This window comes from Anser brachyrhynchus (genome assembly GCF_964034855.1).
Source record: "Anser brachyrhynchus genome assembly, chromosome: 1".
NCBI lineage: Eukaryota > Metazoa > Chordata > Aves > Anseriformes > Anatidae > Anser > Anser brachyrhynchus.
Window position 1 is genome coordinate 57,697,920 of NC_137694.1, and position 25,568 is coordinate 57,723,487.

The 25,568-nt window shown below is 43.5% G+C and overlaps 1 protein-coding gene across 4 annotated transcripts in view; it reads right to left on the reverse strand.

Moving 5' to 3' along the window:
* ABTB3 (ankyrin repeat and BTB domain containing 3) overlaps nt 1-25,568 on the reverse strand; it is a 178,101-nt gene that overhangs the window by 34,570 nt on the left and 117,963 nt on the right. For all 4 annotated transcript variants that reach the window (XM_080590525.1, XM_080590523.1, XM_080590524.1 and 1 more), the window contains 7 exons: nt 12,321-12,486; nt 8,993-9,082; nt 5,639-5,740; nt 4,425-4,518; nt 4,179-4,314; nt 2,251-2,471; nt 404-582 (listed from right to left, as the gene is read on the reverse strand). In XM_080590525.1, coding sequence (XP_080446651.1) covers nt 404-582; nt 2,251-2,471; nt 4,179-4,314; nt 4,425-4,518; nt 5,639-5,740; nt 8,993-9,082; nt 12,321-12,486 — 988 coding nt within the window. The remainder of the gene's footprint in view (nt 1-403; nt 583-2,250; nt 2,472-4,178; nt 4,315-4,424; nt 4,519-5,638; nt 5,741-8,992; nt 9,083-12,320; nt 12,487-25,568) is intronic.

Genomic DNA, 25,568 nt, shown 5'->3' on the forward strand with positions numbered 1-25,568 from the left:
AAGTTAAATAAATCCAAAGCAAACACGACTATTAGCTTTGTTGCATGGTCCTGTAAAACAAGCCGGGTAAAGTCAGTCTCTGGGTTGTTTTGGTTATCAGCATCTCTTGCTGTACTGCAGTTATCCTGGTGACTTTAATTTCACCGCTATGCATTAGCTTCTGTTGTCTCTCCAGCTCATTGTTAACACCAGTATTAAGCTGTTCTAGCAGGAGATGTGATTAGCTGGTGTTTTTAACCCATGCTTCCACATTGAAGAAATCTGAGATACACAATACAAAAAGTAATAATCCTATATGGTCTAAACAAGCTTTGGAGCAACTGTGCAAAAACAATATTGCAAGATTTGTGTCTAACAGGATCAGCATGAGGCTGATTTCTTTAAAATGCATAATTTATCCTACCTTGCTGGCTTTCAGTATCTCAAACATCAGAGGCAACCCCTGTGTGATGAGCTCCTCTGTGTACTCTTCTTCTTGAATGGACTTGAATTCCTTTAGCAAGCACTGGATGAGGGGTCGCCTGTGCTGCTGGAAGGATGTTCGCAAGGACTCCAGCCATGTGTGCAGCGTCCAGGGAACACCTAGGGATGGAGGACAGAGCTCATTCTCAGCTCCAGAGAAGGATTTGCCTTTCTGATATTTCTACCTTTACTTGTATTAATGTTAAGACTTTAAGCAAAAACTGCCAAATAATCCAAGAAATCAAATTCCACCACCTAATTTATCCACAGCTGAGAAAGTGGATGGTTATCAAGACATCCCAGACCTAATACACAGAGGCTCTCCTCCTAGTGCTTAGAGAAGACTGTGGTCTCTTTGCTCATCTATCCTTCAGCTTCTCTGCTGAGACTGCCAATTTGTGGTAATTGCTGTGGTGCTCTGTGATGCAAAACCCTTTTGGAAACTAGATTTACACTAGCTCATTTGTTTGAATGCAGCCCTGGAGAGCCATTAAATGGTAAAAAACAGATTTTGGTCACTACCCACCTGTATTCAAAGTGGTGGTCTTCAGATTACAACTTTCTTTAAGCACTACCCCATGTCCTTTACTGATCATTACTATTTCCCATAAACAGCACTGGGTGAGTTAAGCAGATCAGCCTTTTCAAGTAGCCATTTGTCATGGCAGAACCACTCTCCAGGAACTTAAAGGGAAATGTTCCCATGCACTGAATGAGAAAACACACAAAGCTAATATACTACTCCAGGCGTTAGGCTGGATGTGACCCAGTTTCTCTTCTTGTGGAACGGAGTGGGAGGAAACACAAGCCCAGGGTTTGGCAACAAAAGGTTTTTCCTCCCACTTCAGCAAATGCCCAGCACCTTGAGAGCAGCCCTGGTGCTCTCATCTCGCTCAGCACCAAGTGCTTTGTCTGCTCAGCCCTCCTGGCGAGCCACTGCTAAGACCCCACGCCCTCACCCATGCAAGAGGGTGGAGTGCTGCACCACGTGGAGGCACGTCAGGCACCCTGGCCTCTCTCTGAAGGCAAATTAATGGGGATTGGGCATACATCAATGGACACACAGCCCAGACTGATTCCTTCCGTGCTCCCGACCACCCTTGCTGTGGGCAGAAGCGGACTCCCAACAAGCTGGTATGATGCTCAAGCCCCATGCTGGCACAGTTAGACACTGAGAAGCCAGTTCACTGCTCCTCCCCTCAGAGGCTCGCAAACCTCGGAAAAGAAAGAATTTTTAACTGTGGACTGCATTATGGCAGAGTGCAGAAGAGGAGCTGTTGGAAGCAGTCTGCAGCAGACAAACACTGCCCCAGAGACCTAGTTAATACTGTGCCAGGCAGCAGTGAAGATGGCTGCTGGTGGAAACAGCTCTGTCCTGCAGAAAAGTGACTCTGAGCAGGGTATGCTATGGAGCTCTAAAAGGCCAGGAACCTGCAGGATCCCCCGTCATGTTCCAGATGGGGGTCAGAGAATGAGGGGCTGCTGTTAGCATGGGTCTAACACACGATTTGACATGAAGGGTGGATGCCTGTTTTGTACAGTTGGCATAGGAACCGGGACACTTAACTGGCTTGAGAGACGCTCCAAGAGCCTTGGCACTAAACCTGGGTTAACTCAACTCACTTCCCCATCCTTACCCACAGACTCACTGGGAACCCCCCTGCTATTATCACTTCCACAGCAGTTCAGGGAGGTGCAACTGTGGTCGGTTTAAGCAACAGCACACAAAAGACACGTCTTATGGTGGTATCTGTGAGGAGGGAGAGAAGGAAAGGTGCCGGCACTGACCTATACTCCGTATGTCAATGGTCACGTCCACGTATCCGTGCTCGGCACTGTGGTACATGGCCTCCTTCAGGGCTTTCAGCTTGGCCTTGCTGTTGCGGCTGGCGCAAAGTGGAGCTGCTGCAGAGTCAGGCAAGTCTGTCCCCTCAGCCAGGATCTCCTCCAGTGACAGGATATCGCTCTTTTCCTTCTCTGGCTGAGCAAGCAGCTTACGGAAGACATTCCTGTCAATCACAGCATGATACAGAGAGGGAGAGAGGAAAAAAAAAAGAGCAGGAGAGCGGAGTTAGCGGCGATGCTTTTTTTGTGCCCAGGATACTTGCTGCAGCATGACAGGTTAGGACACCTATCCAGCAGGCAGGTCAGAAACTACTCCAATTAACGGACTAGCTTACAACAGTCCCAAGACAAGCACCACTCCTGCTAACCCACCGGCAATGCCTGGACCACAACTGCAAGACGCTGCTGTAATGACAGCAACAGTACAGATGTCATACAAGTGGCAGCATCTTGTGGGAACACAAAACCATGAGCTAAACGTGACTCTCACGTGACTCATGACTTCTGGCACTTGCCGCACCATCGGGAAAGGCTGAGTTGCCTTTGGACAAGCTCGCAGGACTTTCACCAAGGAGGCCACTTGAGAAGGGAGCTGTCTGGAGCTACCAAAAGCACCACGACTCAATTAACACTCAAAGCAGTCTGGGAAAGCCAGAGCAACTAGACATTCAACGAGGCCAGTCAGGGCAGGTTCAAGCACTTGTGGGACTACTCTGGCTGGGCCATCAAACAGCAAAGCCCAAATTCAGCCACAGACTTAGTACCTTCAGGTTCATACCCGCATAACCTCATCAATATCAAAGGAATCGCTCTCAGTTTCCATGGCTGTGAGAAAAGAAACCAGGCTGGCCCCCAGCCCACCTCCCTCGTATTCCTCCCTGCACTTGCTCAGAATCTGGCACGGAGTGGCAGTGGGGCATGGGGTGTCCCCAACAACTGAGTGATTTGGGAAGAGAGGGAAAGAGGAGGGAGTCTGTGTGCGTGCTGTATAGGTAGGAACATAAAATCCAGTTCTCAGAAGTAAGTTGTGGGTCTGTGACATGCACAGGCTGCAGCCAAGCCTCGGAGTCCTCCTCAGGAGCTCAGCTCCCACTCAGACTGGCTGGCACCAAGGCCTGAGCAGTGAATGTGAGACTCCAGCAAAAAAAAAAAATCTGTACTCTCTGTCCTCCCAGAGATCCCTCGCAGGCTCCAGATGGGCAGCATTGCTTGAACCCGCCCTGACATGCCATGAGCATGTTGTTAGACTGGCAGCTCTTCTCTAAGCAAACAGACGGTAGGTACTGTCTCTAACCTGTATCTATGTTCCTCTGGATGGCTACAATCAGAAAAGTAGGAATGTGAAGATCAAAATACTAATCCATCGTACTGCAGTTAACTCCTGAATATTGCAAGATCATGCATGCCGGGTGCTCGTTTCATCACTGTCTTTAAAAAACTTCCAGCATACGTACAACATTAAGGCACACAGGACTTTACAGTAAACACAGATGCAGAAACTCTGTTCAACAACAGTGAAGGCTGCAGCAATACAGACACAATCCGCCCCAAACCTCAGAAATACATCAACAAGAAATTCAGAAGGAATGTCTTTGGCATTCCTTCCTGCCATCACACCAGCTCCCGTTTAACAGACATCACATTGCAACACACCATGTAGAGTCCCCTTCCATTTTTTTAAAATCAGATATTAAAAAGCAGTTTGTACCACCAACTGGTTAAATTCACATGCCAGCAAAAAGCCTTACATCTCTGCCCAGTTGGCGACATGTTTAATTGCTCATGCAGAATTTTCACCCATCTGCTCAAACCAGACTCCCAGGCAAGAAATAACCACTTCAAGTATGCCACTAGACTTGTTCCCACTCTACCTGTGTCCATGTGCAGCAGCCTGACTGAAAGAGTTCATGTCACCTTGTGGAGTCATGGAAATGCCATTCCTGTACATTGTTCCTATCATGGGATCAGCTCCTCGCTCCAACAGCAAACTGACCAGTTCAAAATTTCCTGCAAGTTAAGAGACACACATTTACTTCTTTTAAAATCCACTATTTGCTCGTCTTAATTCACAGATCTCGAGTGAAGAATTTATTACAGAGGGAGGAGAAAGTTCTTACCAGCAGCTGCTGCCAACTGTAAAGGAGTTTCAGAGTAATTTTCTTCTCCATGCTCCAAGGAACCTTCTACCTTTGCTCCAGCATCCAACAAGAGCTAGAAAGAAAATTCACCATTTAGAGCAACTGGGGGGGTATCAGTGTTCAGAGCTCATGAACAGTGACAAATGAGAGTCTAATGCTTCTTGTTATCTGCAAACCAGATACGATGGAGACAAGTGACATGCACATTCTGCTCACTCTCTCACAGAGGCAAATTGACCCCTTTTTTAGCTCGTTTTACACTGTCAAGACACCAGGAGCACTAGTGTCCAACTTCAGAGCCAAAAAAGTGTAACCCAGCATTTTTGAATGGGAAATGGGGATAAGGTCGGTGTTAGGAAGTAATGCACTGAAGATGGATATACTGAAAATTAGCTCAACAAGCATCCTTCCTTCGTGGTCTAATAGAAGCCCAGCACCATCTTAAAGTGGAGCAGATTTCATTTGCCTCCATCTTTTATATAAAGACATGGCCAAAGAAAGGCAATTCTTAAGGACAAATCGCAGCAATGAATCCAAAAGCTGTGGTCTCCATCGGGAACACTTCCACATGAATAATAACAACGCTGAAAACAAAAGTGGCCAAAGACAGCAGGACGGAGCCTGCCCTCCAGCCCCTCTTGTCCATTTCTCTCTTTAGGCTTTCATAGTTTTGGCGCTTCATTATGTGTGCCATAGACACAGATGTTTTGAAGAATAAACCTTCTCGACTTTTGCGATGCCAAAGCACAGAACCAGCATATCCCACGCGACGCCTTGCTCGGGTAAGGAGACTGAGTGCTTCTCTCCCTTTGGGACAGAGCGACGGCTCTTGCTGTCTGCCTCTCCCCCACCAAGGCAGCCGTTTTGTGTTTGTTAGAGTATTACAGTGTAAGAAAGTGTAATGAATGAATAAACAAACACATAAAACAAGTGGTCAGGAAGGAGCACAAGGAGTTGACAGACTTTCTTTGGTGCAAGTTTGCTTTAAAATTGTCCAATTTAAACCTCATATTGGTTAAGGTTTGAACACCGTATTCATTATATAATAGATTTATTATATATCAGTACACTCTAAAAGAAGCAGAAGTAACCAATATGAGTATGACAGGAGGATACTGGTTTGAGATGAATGTAATTATAACTAAAGAGGAGAAACAAAAGAATGAGATGCAGGTAGGGAAATACAATAATACCTGAACTACAGGAATATGTCCATGCAACACAGCAAATGTCAGAGCTGTCCAATGGCGGGTCTCAGGGTGGACGGATGGGTATTTATGAGCAGTACTGACAACCTACAAACAAATTAAAGTTATTTTTTTAAAAGAGCTATACGTAAGAAAATTCAACCTGCCTGAAATCCAGGCACGTGAGGGAGTAGGTGAAATAGAAAACCTGGGAAAGGTGCTTTATAAAATGATTGGTTTCTTTTTTCCAGCAAAAATTTTCTTAATACTAAAACTGTTCGTGCCGATTTGACAGCTTGAATAGAGTTCATACCAAATGAAGTCTTTTTACCAACTACTGTAGCTCCATCTAAACCACTGGCCACCAGATACTTTTGCACAAGGTCAAAACATCCACAGCTGTTTACAGCAGCACACACTAGGGAAGCAGGGCGGATCAGGACGCTTACAGCTAAAGGCTGCTCCCACTGTCTTCTCCAGACCGTGTATTGACAGCCCCAGCTCTTGGAATTGCTTCTGGCCCAAAGGAATTCTTTCCACATAAATCAGTAGGACTTTTGTTGTTGACATCAAGAAAGACACATCCCAGTCCCTGCCCTAGAGTTTCCAGCAGTACTTCCAGGCTCCTCCTCTTCCACCAGAGGAAAAAAGGCGACTGAGAACAGATGGGGCAGAGTGGCGTTTCACAGATACTTTAAGAAAACTCCTTTTTACTTTTTTCTCCTGTCTGAGTTGAGTTAGAACAAAGCAGGGTGGCTACAGTTGAAAGAGATGCAAACTATATCCTTAGGAAAACAAAAATGGTATTTTTCACATTGCTCCTTCCATTTTCTGTTTTAGTGCCTGTTTCCTCTAATGGAGACATTGGGGAAGATGAATAACCGCTCTCTACTTCAGGTTCCCTGTCTTAAAGTAAGGGATATTAATATTGATGAGGTTCACAGAGATGGAACAATCTAATGAACATTTGCAATCTGCGCTTGCACACTCAGATGGAGTGTGACACTAAAATTCAAAATCTTATTATTGGTCTTTGAAGGAGGACTAAAATCAGCGTAAAAGATGCACCATCTCTCTGCCTCATCAGCCAGCTATGCTTTCACTATCCTGTCTGAAGCAGTTTTACCCATGTAGGGGAGTGTGGTCAGTTATTAAATGCTTGGTTGCATTAGCAGATTGCATTTCCAAGTGCCACATGCAGCGTTTTGCTAGAAGCATACGACCAAGCCCTCAGTCCCAAGAACAAGGGATGAGGATAAAATCTGAAGAGCCTGTGCAGATCCCACAGCTTGTGTGAGGAGCAGATCTGCACCAGTGTCTGGTTGCAACGCTCAGATTTGCCAAAGAGAGAGAGTCAAAGTGCCTTTCTCTCTTTTGCAGCGCTGTAAGGACCAGTGCACCGTGAGCCCTGGTGTCACAGAAGTGTGCAGTGGTCTGGGTTTGCTTAGAAGGAAAAGGATCAAGCAGCTTGAGCCTTCGGGTTTAGGCTGGGAAGCAAGAGCAGCAGAGGTTGAGAATGGCTATCACGGTTCAGTGAGACACATGTCCAGCTCGTTCTCCTCCAGCATGGATTCCCACTGCTGTTTGGGGCAGCCCACAGCAAGCAGCAAACAAAATGAAGTCATTTTAACTCCTTTGCTCCTTTTTTTTTTTTTTTTTTTTTGGTCAGAGTTCTTTCAGTTGACACGGTGTTTGCAAAAGACCTGTGGCTCACAGGGCTTTTAAAGCCTCAGTTGAGATTTGCTGAGCAGCCACAGGTCCCACTGACTCCAGAGTGAATTGCAGCTTCTCAGAACATCTGGAAATGAGTCCATTTTCACTAAAGATGGGCAATCAGAAAGGGAGGCACCCAGCATTTGAGGCTACTTTTAGAAACACACATATATATAACTGATTTGCAAAAAGAAATAGGGAAAATGATGCAGGCACCTGACAGAGTATTTATTTTCGTTCATGGCTGATTTGCCTTTTTTTGCCATAATTGCCCAATTTGCACAGTTGGTTGTGGTGTGCACAAATCATCTTCTAATTGCACACCATAATTATTCACAGTTCTTGTCCCAAAGTGTTTTCATTTGATTTTAGAGCAAACACTCTACAGAAATGAATCAGGGAGGCTCAAATTCCTCACTGGAGCTGTACTTTCAGATGTCAGCAGTTTCAGGACGACAAAACTCTTTAAATTTGCATTTGGTTAAAGTCTGGAAGATTACTGGCACAACTGGGAGGACTGGGCTTTCTGCTCCTGATGAAAGCCAAGTAATGCCCTCCTACTTATGAGCCACAGACTCAGAGCAGCAGGAGAGATCAGTCCCACGTCCATTCAATCTTTGATCTGTCTATCGAGAGTGCTAACAAGGGCTCAAGTATTCAATTATTGCCAGCTCTGAGGGTGGTTTACTTGAATTTTGTGAGGGAAGAGGTGACAGTGACTTCCATGAGGAACTGAACTGAAATCACCAGATGATTTCACGTAAGCCACCGATCAGCAATCGTGGCTGATGACTGATAGTAATGACTATCAGTCTTGTGCAGGTGACATCTATTTCTACTTTTAAATTAAATTTTTTAAAAGTGCAAAATGCCTGGCTGAAAGTAACTACAATTTATCAGCTCGCTCAAATCCAAACAGAACAGATGGAACACAGATAAGTGAAGCAGACAGCTTAATTTACTCATGACCTCCACAAATTGAAACTGGAATCATTAACAAATAATTCTTTCATGGATTTTCAAACGGCTCTTTAAAATGTACATACCTGCATTGCACGGAGCTGGACCACAATCTGTTTGGTGGACAGATTGTGTAAGTTTATGATGTGCATTCATCAAAGAGACGTTTATGTTCTGGAAGCTTTATGCTCCTCATCCAACACTTTTCAGCCCAAAGCATTTTATAAAACAGAACAGTGGAACTTACATTGCACTTCTGTGCTGGGGATGCTTAGACAGAACATCCCAAGGCATAGAAATGCTCAAGGTTTGGCAGGCTATCAGATGGGTATTTCTTTTACCCTCTTGATTTTAACTCAGCTGAGATTCGGGGAATCCTTTCAATACCATCAGAGCTGTGCTCCATGGCTAGTGCTAATGCCTGTATTCATTTGCAGTGTGCAAACACAACTAAATCAGTATTACCTGTGGGGTAAGCCCGATGACTTGCCCCTTTCTGTGCATTGAATCCCAATGTTAACCTAATGCAGTCTGATTTCACTATTCGTTTCAAGTGGTGCTGTCCCAGACAAGACAATTTTCTTTTATGTTTAATTCTTGGGATTTTCCTTTTGCTACTGTTTCAGGAGGTAGTTTAAGATGTAAACAAATAACAGAACAAAGATACAACCAACAAAAAGTCCTCACCTCAGCATTCAGATCTGCTCCAGCATCTAGCAGCATCTGCACCATAGCCTCATCACCCCTGACACAAGCATACATCAGTGGAGTCATGCCCTAGTCATTTTTTGGAGTTAAAAAACAAAGGAATTGACAAATTTAACACAAAACTCTTTTCATTTAAAAAAAAATATATATATATATCATCAAGACTAACAGTATGTATTTAATGACATCCATTATCTCTGTTACAGACACGTCTCTCAGACTAACAAAAGCAAACCATTTTGTAAAATCTCCATTTTCACTGTCACTTCGCTTTTTTTTGTTTTGTTTATACATTATCCTTGTCATTCTTAGCCTAGCCACTGAAATCAGGTTTGTGAGCTTCAACTTCATGTTCATGTACTAAACTTAGCGTCTTTGTCCTTGGGGCCCCAGCAGAGAAATGTTTTTATCAAAACAACCATATTTCCACTGATAGTTTAAAAAGACAGTAAGTCTATTCAGTTTTCTATGATCACTGTTTCTTAAAATCTAACTTTTTAAATAACCACCAGAGCCATTGAAAACATACAAAGCTCCTCTTACGACAGGGCAGATTTGGGCAGTTTTTTTCCATGTAGGTACCGTAAGTGGCTAGAGATGCTAAAGCTTTACATAGCACTCCCTGGTGTAAAAAAAAAAAAAAAAAAAAAAAGGACAATTTTAAATGAAATGCTAGACAGCATTGTTGCAAGGGAAACACAACCCTGTCTGGAGGAAAACTAGATTAACTGACCCTTCACTACTGAACCACCACAACACAATTTGTATTAATCTGACATACCTGCTGCCATTTCCCTTAAGATAAGTATTATTGTAGCTGTGGTAATGAGTCTAGATGAAACCACGAAGAAATCATTAAATCTACCATAAATTATAACAGAAAAAGCCACTTATTAAGTACAGTAGGGGGTGTTGATCAACAGTCACCGGTTGTTTTGCAGTAAATTTACCGCAGCGTGCAGCTACCTCTGATGCATGTTTGTAGCCTATCTCGAAGATGCCTGGTAAATTTGCTGTCAGATAGCAGCAGGTTCACTGTTTAACCTGAGTCCAGCCATGAAGTGAAATTACTTTCAGAGGCACAGGGGATGCCCAGAGTGGCCAGACACAGAGCCATGCCACTTCTCTTCCTAGCCAGAGCCCAGCATCGCTATTCTTGCTGACCTACCCATTTTTCCTGCTTGCACAGAGGGCTGAAAAGCAGTAGGTGCTTATGTGTGGAAGGGTTACCCTTGTAGAGAAAATATAAATTAAGGTTTGTCCCTACAAGGTAGTGAAAGCCCCCTTGAAAGTCATTGAGAACTTCAAAGGATCAAATCCACTTTTGGAGATACAGAGGAAGGGAACAAGAATTTGGGGCCTCCTGCCATTATTAACAAACAACTTCACCCCAGGCAAGGACAGGTTCGGGTGACTTGAAGATACTTGCAAAGAGAATTTGAAATGACTTCAGCTACAGTCAGGGACAGAACATTTCCTTTGGCAGTCAATAAACAGCACCAGAGTAAACAAGACCACCAGAATTATCAAGAAGTTGTGCTTGGGCCTTGAAACACAGTGACTGGACCGTAGCTTAAAATGAAGTACATGTTACTTAAAGTACTACTTCAAATTCTGTAAATGGTATCATTCAGAAGTTAAATCAAGTGGTTAGCACATGACTTTGAAATCCCCATGCATGACCCAGCACTTGTGCAGCCAGAGCCAAGAGCCCTGCAGCAACTCCAGCATATGCGAAGGGGCTGCCTGTGTACCCCACATGGTTTCTGGCCCTGCTGAGGCTGAAGATGGACTTATCGTTGACAAAAAGGGGCCCTGAACGTCATGTGGCCATATCAGGATTTTAAAGAGTTAATGAGGTTTCCAAACTCCCCTCCTCTTGCACTGCTGCCCCTGCTTCTTATGCCTCTGCCAGTCCCCAGGCTTGCTCTGCAGCTCAGCCTTGTGCTGCAGCATCGCTCAGCCCCCATCTCTTTGCAGGTGGGAGGAATGGGTTTTTAATGAGCCCATCATTACTGCTCCACACACACAGGAACACAGTAACAACATGAAAAATCAACACCCAGGGCATTTGGTTTTTGGTAAAATAAAAAATGACTCTTTTTCTTTCAGCCTTGTATCACTTAGGGTTCTACCCTGCAAGATGTGGGATGTCTGGTCCAGGGAAGTATTTAAGCACTGGCTTAACTTTCACTCAAACAGGATGTAAGCATGTGTTCAGAGTTAAGCATATGATTAAGTACTTTGATGAATCAAGCCAGAGTGTTCCCAGGTTTCAGCCTGGAGGACAGAGGAAATATGCTGTGAAAAGGTTCCAGGTTCGGACTAACTTAAAATAATAATGATTTTTAAAAGTATGATGTATGAACCTTGGAATGGGCTCATTCATACAATTTTTTTCAGGGAGTGCTGCTTTCTTCTAAACCTTTTCTCAAACAAATTCACGATATTGACCCAAACTGAAACTACTGAATGCAACATAACTCACATTCCTAGAAAAGCTTTCCTCTCAGATGACCCAAACCTACTTACAATCCAACTGTGACTTTCACTGGGGGCATCAGAAAATTCAGAAAACTCAATTTCAAAAGAAAGCGGTAATATCCATGTCCATCATTACCCTCTTGGGAATGGGGAATGACCTCGTGAGCATCACAGTTCAACTGTGCCAGCCACAGAGGCAGGTTTATCCCTAGACACAACCACTGGCCTCCTGGAGAAGCAACTCCAGAGAAATTTAGGCTCCTCAATTGGTGGATGTTGGCCACAAAACTAATGGAGTGGTAACATTGCAGAGAGGCTTTCACATCTAGAAGATCAGTTCAAACAGGACTCAACTCAGTCAGAGAGTGCCAGTGATTAACCTTTTCCTGATGGGGGCTTGAGGGTTTATGTAATACGTGTTGCAAATCCCAGGGCAGTTTCCTCTGGGAAGGTGTTTACCTCAGAAAGTCCTGTCCTACACCACTGTTCAAGACATTTAAACCATTTTAAGTATTCAGTTTAACTCTAAGCTGTCTCATGATCTCCTTCTGGCTTCACCCGATTCACCTCTCTGCTAAGAATATTTCAGGGGATGCATTTGCCCTCACGCTGAGTTGCCTCAGTACCAAAGAATCAATATGACTTGAAATGACCAAACTTATCTTAGATATTCACCTAATGGTGCTTTAACTAAATGTGAAGTAATGCAGGGTAAACTTTAAGGTCCTGCCTTTATTTAGCTGAAAGCTGGGGCTCGTTTGCTTCGATAAAGAGAAAAAAACTCTCATGTTTCATGATTTTCTTTACATTTCTATCTTGTTACCTGTTCACTCATGCTGTTAATCCCATCCGGCCCGAGCAAGGATATGGCCTGTTTAACCAGATCCGTTCGGCCGCAGTTGAGCATTCGGAAACCCAGGTCTTGCTTGAACTTCGCTTCAGTAGCAACTGCATCCAGTTTCCGAGACGCACAAAAACAGTCGTCGATTCTGTGAACATGAGAAATAAACTCCCTCAGAGGACAGTCACAGGACAGACCTTGCTGTCCCTAGGAAAATAATACTTTGCCCTGTCTTTGAAGGGTGTAGGTCATGCACACATTCATTCTCCTTTGACCTGTATACTCAAGGGACGTGCTGAATGGGAAATGTTAACGCATACTAATGGAGATTGCCCTTGGTCTATCTTTCATGGGACAAGTCATATATTTTATTTTTAAAAAATGGGAAAAAAAAGAGCTTTCACTTGATTTTTTTTTCCCTATGGAAGCAACGCACAGCGCATTCTCACCACAAGTTCTCTCTCCGCTTGGCGAGGTGATCCAGTCCCCCCAGTCTCTGAAAAGCTTCAGTGGCTTCAGTAAGCTTTGAACTAACATCAAATGGACGTATCACCATTGACAATACAACAAAGAGAAAACAACATCATTCCAAACTCCTTCAAGTATCTTACCAGCACAGCCCCAGTAACAGAGGAGCCTTTGTGGAGGAGAAAGCACAAGTCCCGTGGACAAGTAGGGCACCGTGCAATCAGGGAGGAGAGAGCATTCCTGCTAGGTAATTGTGGCAAAATACCATGAATCCTTACTGGCTGCGCATAACAGACAGAATGTCATTCTTTTAAGGTCTTATTAGAAGGATCCCCAAACTGTAAGCTGCTCAAAATATCCATTTCAAATGGAAGAAGGCCTAGGAGTTATTTAGTCAAGACATGAATCTACAGCTCTAGAGAGAGCAGGCAATTCAAATCCAATGTTTATACAACCCGGTTTCATCTTATTAAAAGACAGATTTGCTTTTCTTTCATGCTGAAGAGTGTCTGGGGTAGAGGGTGGAGTCCAAATCCACAGTGCTTTTGGCGTGAACTTGGATAAAGAACTGTTTGGAAAAACATCACTTTCATTCTCCAACAACACTAGGTCAGAAAACAAGGGGCTACTTATGAATGAAGAAAAAAATCAAGATCAAAAATGAAAAAGGCAAATACACATCAAATATTTGTTTTCTAATTTGAATGTAAAAAAATGCAGCAAACCAAAAAATATACAAACAACACATCGTTATTATTTAACTTTCTCCTTCAACGTGCTTTATCAAAGCTTTACAAAAATATGTGATACACCGCTTAATATTCAACAGCAATATGCAATGAATACACCGTTTATATAGAAGCAGTGGTATGTGGCAGTAGCTGTCGTTCTTCCTCTTTCAGAGGAAGGAAAGTGAGACAGGAAATACAAAGGATTTTGATCAAAGCTTCTGCAGGACTCAGTACTGAAACTGGCATCTGAGCTTAAGATTGTTCTCTGCCTTGCTGGGCCACAACCAGACTGGAAATCAAATATTTTGTTCTTTCTACATACTCAGTTTTGCTTTTGGCTGCTTAAAAGTTGATGTCCTACAAACGCAAACAAAGTTTGGAGTACCATTATTCAGGGGAACACGAACGACGCTGCATCACCACAGCATGCCACAAGATTAACACATGACACTCAAACACAATAAACACTAACAGCAGTAACAGATTCTGCAGAAGTAATATGCCTGCAACAGAGATGAAGAAAGAAAACCATAACCAGGCTGTTTGTTGCGCAGTTGTTTACGAGCAAGTTTCAGGAACAAGAAAAAAGCAGCACAGATATGCAGGGCTGAGCTCGATGACACAGAGATCCGCAGGAGCGATTGCTGCTTTTACACGTTCACACCGTATGGCACATTTCTGGCACAAGAGCTACAGCAACATTTGGTACTTGCTACCCCCATAACATGGGATGCTAGAGATCATCTGTGCCCTCCTTTAATGCACAACAGGGATAAAGCATACTCAAAAGCTAGATGTTGGGATTTTCAGTGCACGGAGAGAGTGGCTGGGCTTCCCAGCTGCAGCTGGCCATTTCCAGATGACTCTGGGCTGAAAACAAGGTGGTTCCTCAGTGAAGTGCAGCCATGGAAAGATCCAGACATCCTCTGAGGACTGCAGAGTTGTCTGCCACTATGAATCACTGCTTGTGTTAAGCCACTGCTTCATCATTTGTACTGAGGTATGTAATATAGGCTCTGAATAAAATGGGTCAAACTCAGTGCTGGCAGAAACAGGCAGAGCTTCACTGACGTCAGCCAGGCTTGGTGCAAGCAGCACACTAGCGATGATCTTCTCTTTACACAAAGATTTTTACACAGGATTTTGACCTGGGATGCAAACCCACACGTGGGAGGAAGGAGCAACAAGGACCTATCTTACCTGTTCTGTAGGGGCTGCCCAGAGCTCTGCTCTGGCATGGGTTCAGACATTACTTACTGCTGCTCCTCTGTGAGTTTGCTCTGGTCCCCTAAGAGCACATCAGTTCACCCACTTGAGTCAAGGACTCATTAGTCACTACTGATATTGGATGTCAGCAAATTAGTACTCTTCAATCAGCTGGGGAGGATAATAGTCTTGGCCCAAGGCTATGGCTCTGGGGTGCTACAGCTGTACAAGCACTGCAACAATAATTCAGATTCAGAGGAGGGTCTGAGCTGCAAGGCTGTTGGGCAGCACTGAAGAAATTGCCATCTAGACAAAGAACCGCAAAGCAAGAAACCACATCTTAGTGCCTCTACCAGTGGTCTACACAGCCAAAAGGACAAGTCATGAGACCCTGATTTATGGGACAAAGGAAAGTATGGTGGCAAAAACTGACACAGATCATTGCTGCTGCCACCATTATGTTGACTAATAAAATGGATAATGATCAAACTGGGGAGTTTAATAAAACAAGAGCATGATGCAAGGGAAAAAAATGGAAAACACTTCGGAAGAGAAAGTGTAGCACCATTTTAAGAAGCCAGAGAGATGAATGAGTTAAGGAAAAGGAGATATAACATTTACAGATATAAAGCAGCGAAGAGACAGATCAAAAATGATCAGGAACTACAAGTACAGAATAGGAGAACACAGCATCACTTTTAAAACTGGAGAAAGCCAACTGGGAAGATGGTACAGCAGAAAGAACGAGCCGTCATATTTCAGAATGAGAATGGAAAAAAAAATAAAAATAAAATAAAAAAAACAAGCCCAAAAGCATCAAAAATCAACTCTAAGCCAACACAGCACTGCATTTGCTCCCAAGTCCTCCTTCTTACCAGTAACTGCATAATGCTGACTCCACCAGGATCACTCTATTGAGTATAAGCGGGGGTCTCAGCTCCATTTTACACGATGTAAGTGGACGCTGTTCTATCACGGACAACACACAGACTCACAAACATTAAAGGATGCAAGATAAAAGGAGGAAGGGAGCAAGCACCCTGGCCTGACGCACTCCGAATTCCCATCTTTGTAATGCAATGAATATACTGACAAGCTATGAAGAGGTGGGAAAAGGATAGGAAGAAGTCTGAAAAATAAGGTTGACGAGGGATGGTTAAGTCAGCTAAATATACAGGGTCTCGCTTCAGAGCTGTAAAGCTGTGCTTGCAAAGTAAGGGACACCAGCATCAGTGCAGCCGAAAAGGGCAACGCAAACAGAACTGGAAACCCCCCCGACTGCACAGTCAGTTCACAGCCCTTTTGCCAAAAAGTATTTGGGATCTTTCCAAACGCACAGGACACTGACACCGGCTCGACAGCTGGACATCCCCTCCAAGGCCACGTCAGCTTGCTGGCAGCTCTGCCGGCTGCCAGCGCTCTCACAAGTTTGTCCTTTCCCCAAGTCCTCACCCTGCAAAAAAGATGCTTCTTCATCAAAAGGACAGGGCTGGCTGACGGGAGGAGCAGAAGATCGCAGGAGGCCATGGCTCTCCGTCCCCTTTTCTCTGGGGACAGTCTCAGGAGGGCAGGACATCACCACCCTGGATGCTAGCCAGGGCTGGTCAACTTTGAGGTCTCTGAGAGGTGACACAGTGGCAAAGGCAGGATTGACCAGCATGTTTGGAGTCTGATATCCTCCCTCGAAAGGCTAAGCCCATTCTGGATTCCCACATTTAGCAGACTGTGGAGCTGGGCAGCTCCCTGGGACCACCACCACTGTACACGTGCTCACACTTTCAAAACTGAGAGGTTGCATATATTGTCCTTGACTTAACGTGCATTGATCACAGGACTCATGGTCAGCAGCAAACCCATCTCTGTAACCCAGGGGTTCAGTCACACAGCCTACAAACTCACTGCCTGCTTCTTCTCAACCATGAATCAAGCAAACGACTGCCTTTTTAGGTACAAGGAAAACCAGAAGCAAGTGAAATCCCGATTTTATATTTGTAGCTAAGCTGTGAGCATGTTTTTTAACGTACAACTTTCTCCCAAGCCTCTTTTAATTCCTCACGGATATTGCTCCTACAGCAGTTATCTTCAAGATCGTTACAGAGTTACCACCGCACATAATTAACTTTACTGGGGCTTTATATGGGCAGTGCCATGGTAACATTAATTATTTGCCAATGGCCCCTGTCAAATTCTGCACGGTGACCATGACATCCTATCGTGCTCCGAAATACTCGAACCTCTGAAAGGAGTCAAAGGCAATCTTCTTCATTTATAACGGCTCCTAACAGTAGAGCAAATTATTTTTATCTTTTCCCGAACTCGCGTTATGAAAACATAATGCGGCACTTCTACAGCGACGGTTAAAGGCAAGTTTTTTCATTGTCACTTGGACTGGCTAAGATAAGGTCTGTGCGGATCTTTAATAAGTTACTCACGGACTGAATGCATTTGGGAAAACAGATGATTCAAAGACAAAGTGTTTCCATCGTAACTGGTATACGCAGCAGTTCTCTTATTACATAGCTTTTTAATTATTTGTTCTTTTGGAGGGGATTATTGCCAGAGTCAGTAGTGGACAATTAAAAAAATGCAACGCTCTGTAAATGTTATAAAAAGGAAAAAAAAAAAGCATGAACGTCCTAATTATGTTCTAAGCTATACATGCCAGCATCTCAAGCTAATAGTTAATTTAAAAGAAATGGAAAGAAGAATGTGATGAGCAGCAGGACAAACACTTCCCTCAGCTGAAATGAACAGATCATCATCGTGATATCCAAGCACCAAAGCCTTCTTTGTCCACCTGGGACTCAGTCATCAGCCCTTTCAATTAAAAGAATGATAATCTATTAATTAAGTCCATTTCTTTAGCTCCGTGGAGTTTATTCACTATGCCTCTGTCCTAAATATGAATGAGGTCTCACGTCAGAAATTATAGTTCAGCTGGCTGCAAGTCTGGAAGGAGTCATATTTTAGCTAGCTATATGCATGTATTTGCAATGCTTAATTTCTTGGGGTCAGGGATCACGGTTTTGATCTGGGTGTGCACAGCCCATAGCACAAAAGGGTCCTGTTCCTTGCCTGGGGCTCTTCGGTGAGGCTACAGACATGAACAGCAGTAGCAGGAGCAGTAGATGATTTGATTTAAATCTGTGAGTGCTCTTTTCCCAGTGACGTGCTAATGGGAAATATAATGTTAATATTAAAAGGACTCCAATATAAATACTATATTGAGACAATTATTTGAGTTTTTGGTTTGGAGAAAGTAAAACATAAGCACAAACATGTTGATCGAAGTGATGAAGAGCACTACTTTTTAATACAGACATAAAGTATCCCTGTTTACTTTAATCAGGAGCCAAATTAGACAAGAAAATAAAAATACTCTGGGTATTTATTAACCAATCTCTTATTCTTGTCAAAGGCCTGACAATAAATTGGTTACAGATACCAGAAAACACATTTAAAATGTGATGTAACTATCAAAATCAAGACCCAAATCTATATTTCAAAACACTTTTAATATTACAGACTCGCATAATATAGGCGAGGAACCATATTCAAAACTGAATCTGACTTCAAACTTTGAATAAGGCTAACGTATCAGGGGAAAATTTGAGTACAGATTCATCTTTCACTAATCTAAGGTTTCACTAGTTACTGGAAGGCAATATGTTGCCTGTATCCCGATGATTGCATTAAGGAATGTATATAGCATCAGAGCATATGAAGCACTGCTGAACTTGCTCGCAATGGAAAAAAAAAAAACCAAAAAAAAACAAAACAGAAAGTCTGTTTATACTTAAGCCTGTAAAATACAAGTGTGTTCTGCCCTGGAAGTGAAGGAGAACATAAGGAGAAGTCCATCCCCTTCAATAATTTTTTTATTACTGCTTTCTTCAAACAGCTGGTTGGCAAGACAGGTTGAGATTCACCTCAGGAAACCCATGCTCTATCTTTTAAGTAATAAAATCTCCTTCATCTACTGGCACCATCTGCCCCAAGGGACTGCTGGATTTTGTCAAGCAGCTTGTTTACAACCGCTTGCTGGTTTGGCATTTTTGTGCCTAATTATGGCAATAGACACGGTTGGTGTTAAAGGATTAGTGAAAATTTGTGGGAAGAACAAGGACATTCAAGGAGGTGGGCAAACACCACCCGTCCCTACTTAACAGTGGCAGTATCTAATTAAATAGCAGATTTTCTTAGCAATTTTCTGCTCCCTCTCTCCAGAACCTCAGCGCCTTACCCTGTGCATTTTAAGAGAGTGAATAACAGTGGAAATATTTTTGTGCCTTCAAATGTCTATTTATTACGTCTATTTATATTTTCATGCTCTAGTACAAACAGAGGATTTCCATAAATAAAACATTAAATGCAACCCTTCTTTCACTTGAAAGTAAGAAGAGTGTATGTGTGGTATAGTATTAAGATGACATGGAAAATGGTGTAGGCTGCTCTGAAAGAAGAAAACTACTGCACATCTTGCCTTTGCGTTGCTGTGTTTTTCCCTTTCCAGAGTCTTCAGAAAACTCTCTACAGAGAGCCAAGGATATCCTCATGTTAAATTAGCTCCACTCTTGAGGTCGATAATCCTATTTTCCTAGAGAACCTTCATTAAGAGGGATGGTCCCAGACAGAAAAGCAGACTAGGTATTCCCGGTTCAAGGCTAATTGGAAATTAGGACTGATTTTCAATTAAAGACAGATTTTCAAAGGCATTCAGATACTGAAATTGCCCGGAGACCTTTCTGGATCAGAGCTGCAAATGCAACTCATAGCCCTGGGTGAGGTTGGGATGAGGCAGCCCCTGTGGAAGCACACAAGACTGGAGTGTTAATAATCCCCATCCCTCCCTGCAGCAAGGCTTGGACCCATCTGCACTTGCAGCTTAAACTTACTCATGACCCGTTCATATCCACATATTCCCATGTCCCTTTAAACAGAGAGCATTTTTCCTTCTGTGGTGTTTACTCCCAATATATTTATAGAGAACAGCCCCATGTTCCCATAGCAGTCACTTTCCTCAGCTAAATGAGCCCCGTTCTTTCAGGCTTCCTCTACAACAACATTCTGTCAAAACTCAGATCATGCCAGCCCATTTCTCTGTGCCTGGTCCAATGTGAATATTTTCTTGATGTGAACACAATATTTGCTATTCCCCATCACTTCCTACCAGTTCCACCTACAGAGGCACCAGTATTTTCCTCTTGTCATGCACCCTCAAATTGCATTTGTTTTTTTTTTCCCAGCTAAGGAAACAGCCATTTGGGTGGTTCACAGTCGTTCTGCGAGGAAATACTTCACTACAGTCTTTACCAACCCATTTTCAATACTCAGCTCCCAATACAGTATATTTTATACTGCATATACTGTGCATTTTTAAACTAAGCTCTGTGCGCTTGCCTTACAATTGTGGAAAACTGCATTTCATCTCACTGCCGTTGTCCCAGCCCTCAAGGTCATCCACTCGTTCCTGGATGATTTCCCAAACTTCCTCTGTTTGGACAATGCCTCTCAGCACCATGGCATCAGCAAATTTTAACTTCATGAGCACACTGCTAATATTTGTGCCAAAGCCCTTTCTGAAAATTAAAAAAGAACAGCTCTTATGATGGAGAGCTGAAGACCTCTGCTTTTAACCTCACTGTGGCCAACCCCATCCCTTGTCACCTCTCTTTAGCCAGCCCTTGCCCGCTTTCCAGTTCCTACACTAATCTCTAGCTCTGTCTTAACTAAAAGCTCCCTGCATGGACTGCATCACTCAACTCCAAAAAGATGAAATCTACTGAATTTCCTTGGGGTAGAAAATCAGTTATCTTATCACAAAGTTATTAGATTAGTCTGGCAAGCTCTATCTTTAGAAAATCTGTGTCACATTTTATCCCATTTTCCCCTCAACAACATGTCTTTAATTAGCCTTTGCTTCAAAAACCATTCTAAGGCCTTGCATATTATTGACGTTACACTAAGGGGCTGGAATTTTCCTTGGATCATTTTTCATCCTCTTCAAATATTGGGTACTGCTATTATTAATCCTTAGAGTTATGGTACCACACTCTGGGTTTTGTTAAAAAATATTTCTCTCTGACCTTCTGGTTTCATGAGGCAGCTCTTTCTCATCTCTGGGACAGAGGTCATCTGGTCACCCCAATTTGAGTGCATTAAGCTGCATAATTTGCTCTCTTTTTGATTACTGCTTTTCCATTGCCATAACCTTGTTGTTATTATTTAGTTTTCCTTTCTCCCCGGGATTTTCTTCCTGAAGACAGAAGCAAAGTATTCACATTTGGGTGATGGCATCTGTTAGCACTGATGCACACCTCCCCCGGTGCCTTCTCAAGGCTGGGACATAAACATACCGATTTCATCTCTGCACTCCAGGAAGAGAGGAGAAAAAAGGATATGACCATAGTCAGGACCAGAGATAGGACTCCGCTTCACGAGTCAGAGAAGAAAAGGGATATTTGCTGTGGTCACCGTATGTGAGCCCAGCATCCTTGGGGAACCCACCCGTAACTCAGAAATGCTGCCTACGTGTATAAGCATGCAATTAAGGTGGATCAAGTTATCACAGCTTAAACGTCTGCCACTCATCAGCTGAAGGGAAGAACAGACTCTGGGCCCTGAAGGATCAAGAGGAACATGTCAGAAGTGGCCCCTGATGCTGAGCAGATGCCTTGGGACACCGCCAGCTGCCATGTTGCCCTTCGCAAATGGGCTCTGCCTTGCATGAGGCTGTTCTCAACCAGCTCTGGGACAAGCAGCAGCGATGCTCTCACCTCCAACAAATTTTGGCTAAGCATATGGGGAGCCCCGCAGGCCGCACATCAATATGGGATGGGGCAAAAAGACAACAGACCTCTGTGGGATTCACCCGTGAGGAGCCTGATGCAAAACTTCCATTGCCTATCACTGTCCTTTGGTTAAAATTGCCAAAATGGAGTTCAGACCTCTTTAAAGAGATGTTCTGGGCTCCTCCTGCCAAGACCTGCCTTCAGTGAAGCAGCTGTGGGCTGTGATAGACAGCAATGAATGTTGCTGAAAGCAATCCTGTTTCTCCAGCGTACAAGAGAAGACACAGACCTTTTCATCTATGGACAAGAAGAAACTGTTCATCGAAACTAGTGAAGTTTGCTTCTCTTACAAATGCCAGATATGAGCTTCACAGCCTTCCGAAGAGCTGAGCAAGGGGACAGGGCACTAACGAGCGTGAAAGGGTTTCCAGCCACCAATGTAGCTGCAGAGAAATGCCTAGCCTGAAGGAGAATTAAATTTTCGCTGCTTCTGGATATCAGAATGAACGTGCATGCCCACACGCGCAATTGCACCCCAGACCGTATCCTTCCTTTAACCTCTGACTGTCCAAAAAGTAGCACTTTAACCAGTCAGGAGCAGGACTGACCATGTAACAGTCTCCTGCATGACATTACTACCTCTCTTGCATCAATTTGTTCCAGCACCTTTACATCCTCCAGGATTGCCATAATATATTATAAAAAGGAATAAAACCACCGACCCTGATAAAAAGCATGGCAGCCTTTGTGCTAAACAGTACAGGATGCTCCTACTTCGTTCTCTCTCTGCCTTCAGCCTCCAGTCCCCCATATGTAGCCATCCATTAGCCATTCTCCCCAGCACATGTCTAACACGTTGGGTATTTTTTCTGAAACAAACATCCTATGGAATGGAAGAAGGAAAGAGACGTGCGAAGAGCTTCTTGTATTTTGGCTGAGAAGGTCCAACACAGTTGTTACCAGCATGTCCCTTTTTGACAACAAATTACCTTCATCCCTGACACCTCCATTAACCAGAGGCCTAGTGCTGGGGGCAGACACCCACCTTCACTAGATTTATGCCAGTACAGAGCTACTTGGCACACAACTCTCTGCTGACTTTGTCCAGCTGCCTCAGGTAGCACAACACGTCCTGGGAACAGGTGGGGTGTTATTTAAGTCTGGTCTCCCACCATGACAAAGAATATTTTGGACGCAACTTGGGCTTCAGTCTCGGCTAGCTGCTGTACAACCAGCAGTCAATCCATCTGTGAAACCTAGCTCCTTGCAAGAGGTAGAGACAACTGCTCTATTTAAAGCTCCCACTCCTGGGGGAAGGTGAACATTTAGATCCCTGCTCATTTGACAAGGCTGGGAAAGGGTAGAAACTTTCTGGCACGTCTGCTGCTGTAAAATGAAAAGAGATTAGGAAGGAGACAGACAGCTCCTGCCTGACTCCAGCCTCCCTCAGTCCTCTACCCAGAGCAAAAACAGCTCCTCTTTCTGGAGATGAAAACATTGCAAGAAATTAAGGAGATGGATTTTTGAAGATCAGAAGAGGGGAGAAAGAGAGGAAGTATCGGAGTGAAAGGCAGGAAGAGAGCAGAGATGATTTACAAAGCCACATATCAGGAACCTCACTGCTGGAGTATGTGATTGTGCTGGGAAGTGTCACACAGCTCCGCTGGGAGACCTCCATGCTGTACTTCAGATAAGAAACCGAACATTTGTTTTTTATCTGAACTTCATAGCCTTTGAGATTCTGCCAGAGCTCTGCCTCTCTCCGTATGCGTATTTTTCCAGTGTGGAAGCTGATTTTGCTTTACGCGTTTGCTATGACAGGTCGTGAATCAACACCACGGAATGATGCAATATCACAGCACAGGACATGGGCCATGGGATGTAACACATGGTGAATTTTTTGGTTTGGGTTCCTCTATTTAAGGGACTAAAAAAGATTGCTAAGAAAAGCCTAGAAATTGAACTGGTTTCAAGGTTCTACTTATTAAGAAATATTTATCCAAGTCACAAAAATATACCAAGCTCACTGCATTTAAAATCCTTCAGCTGCCATCCGTCCCACAGCTTATTTGAAAAGCCATCCCCTGTAAGGCTGTTGGGTCCCCCCCACACACCCTGTGTTTGCACTGATGGAATTGGTGCTTGCTGGGGAGCTGATAGCTGGGAACACTTCCTCCCTCCCAGGGAGGCATGAAAGGCCGGTGCTCGGCTTAGTGGCAATGAGAAGCGGTCAGGGTCTGTACGGAATTCAAATAAAAAATTACAAGCAGCAAGATTTCAGATTAACATCCTGATGCTTCACGTTATTCTTCAGAAAAGCACAGTCCTTCCTTTGATCTCGGGATTACAGGCACGCAGGACCAGAGCCTCAGCTACACAAAGAGCCTCCTGCAGAACGCTGGCGGCACGCACCGACCTCGACATAACCACCAAGTACATCAACACTCGTTTGCAGACCTCTGATTCGAGATTCCTGAGATTCGCATTTTGGGACATCAGTGGGTCAATCAGGCCCCTACAGTCAAATAAGGGCATGCTGCAAAGTCTGGTCTTTGTGAAATCCAGAGCTTGTCTCTGGCACGATTTATTTATCCACTCCCACCTGATTAATTCTGGGCTGTGCTCCTCAGGCTCATTCCCACTTGTGGGACGAGCAAGACAGCAGCCGCCGCTTACATTCATTATGAAATTAATTCTTGATGGCAACTTTAAACTAAGTGCTGATTTGTTCCTCATCATTAATAATTTTTCCTCTAGCGTAATACAACTCTCCCCAAGTTTAAGTGATTTTGAAACTTTTGGAAAATCATCTAACCAGTTGATGGTGTTTTATATATGCGTGTGTGTGCGTGTGCATACACACTGACAAAATATAACTTGTTAGAATGACGTATATCATTCTTTTTTAAATGCACAAATATTTATACTTTCATTTTTAAGACAGAAGATTTAGAGCACAAGCCTTATTGCCTTATTTGCAATCGTACCTAAATACTGAAACAGAAATTTAATTAACTGTGCCTTTTCAAGACCAAGTGCTAGGTCCTCAGAAAATGCGTAGTACCGATAAGTCCTGACATTTCAGTAGGGATGCAGAACGCTGCACTTCTGGAAATGAGGGTCAAGATGTTCACACTGAAGGGAAGCAATTACAGTCAATATTTGAAATATGAAACGCTCCAGATTTAGCTTTCAAAATTCAACATATTTCTTCAATTAAATATTCAATAGCCATGACTATAAAAATCTTATGCAGATCACAAAGTAAAGTATAATACTCTCTGGTGAAAGAGCATGTCAAGGCCGGAGTCAACAAAACACAGCTGCTCCGATGCAGGTTGTCACAGCTAATCATTTAGATCGTTGCTCTGCTTTCTGTGTTGCAGGGAAGAATGCACCTACTGCCGTATGACAGGCAGACTGCTAAAGATTGTTTTTTACATACAAATTTGTAAAGTAATATCAGTGAGTAATTTCTACTTTGGCAGATTCATAATGCCTTTTCACATGAAAATCAAAACCAAATACATTCTTGACTCCAGCACAGCCCTAGATCATGCTGTTATACATGTACATAATAATAAAGCAAAACAGACACTAAAAGCACATCCTGGCAATAAATACTTTAGGACTTCATTAGAAAACCAAAAGGTCACACTTGATACACGAAAAAGTCAAATTATCCAGGCTGACATTTACAACTAATTTGAACTGACATTAGCATGAAAAATACAATTTTACTGCAAGAGGTAGCCTTACCTATAAGTTTAAATGTGCCCTTTTACCATTAATGCTGAAAACAAAGCAGTGAAAATATCTGCAGCCCTGCCAATTATATCTCGGTATTCTAGAGCGAAGCAATACGAAGCAGACAATTAGCAGAAGATTTCAGCCCCTCATTACCAAGCAGAACCTAATAGTGAGAGAAAAAAAGCAGGCGAGCAGATGATGGGCTCGATCCAGCTGTGAGATATTCAGGCACCCATTACCATGCAACCGGCTTATCCACGGATGTGAGCAAATACCAGAGCCGA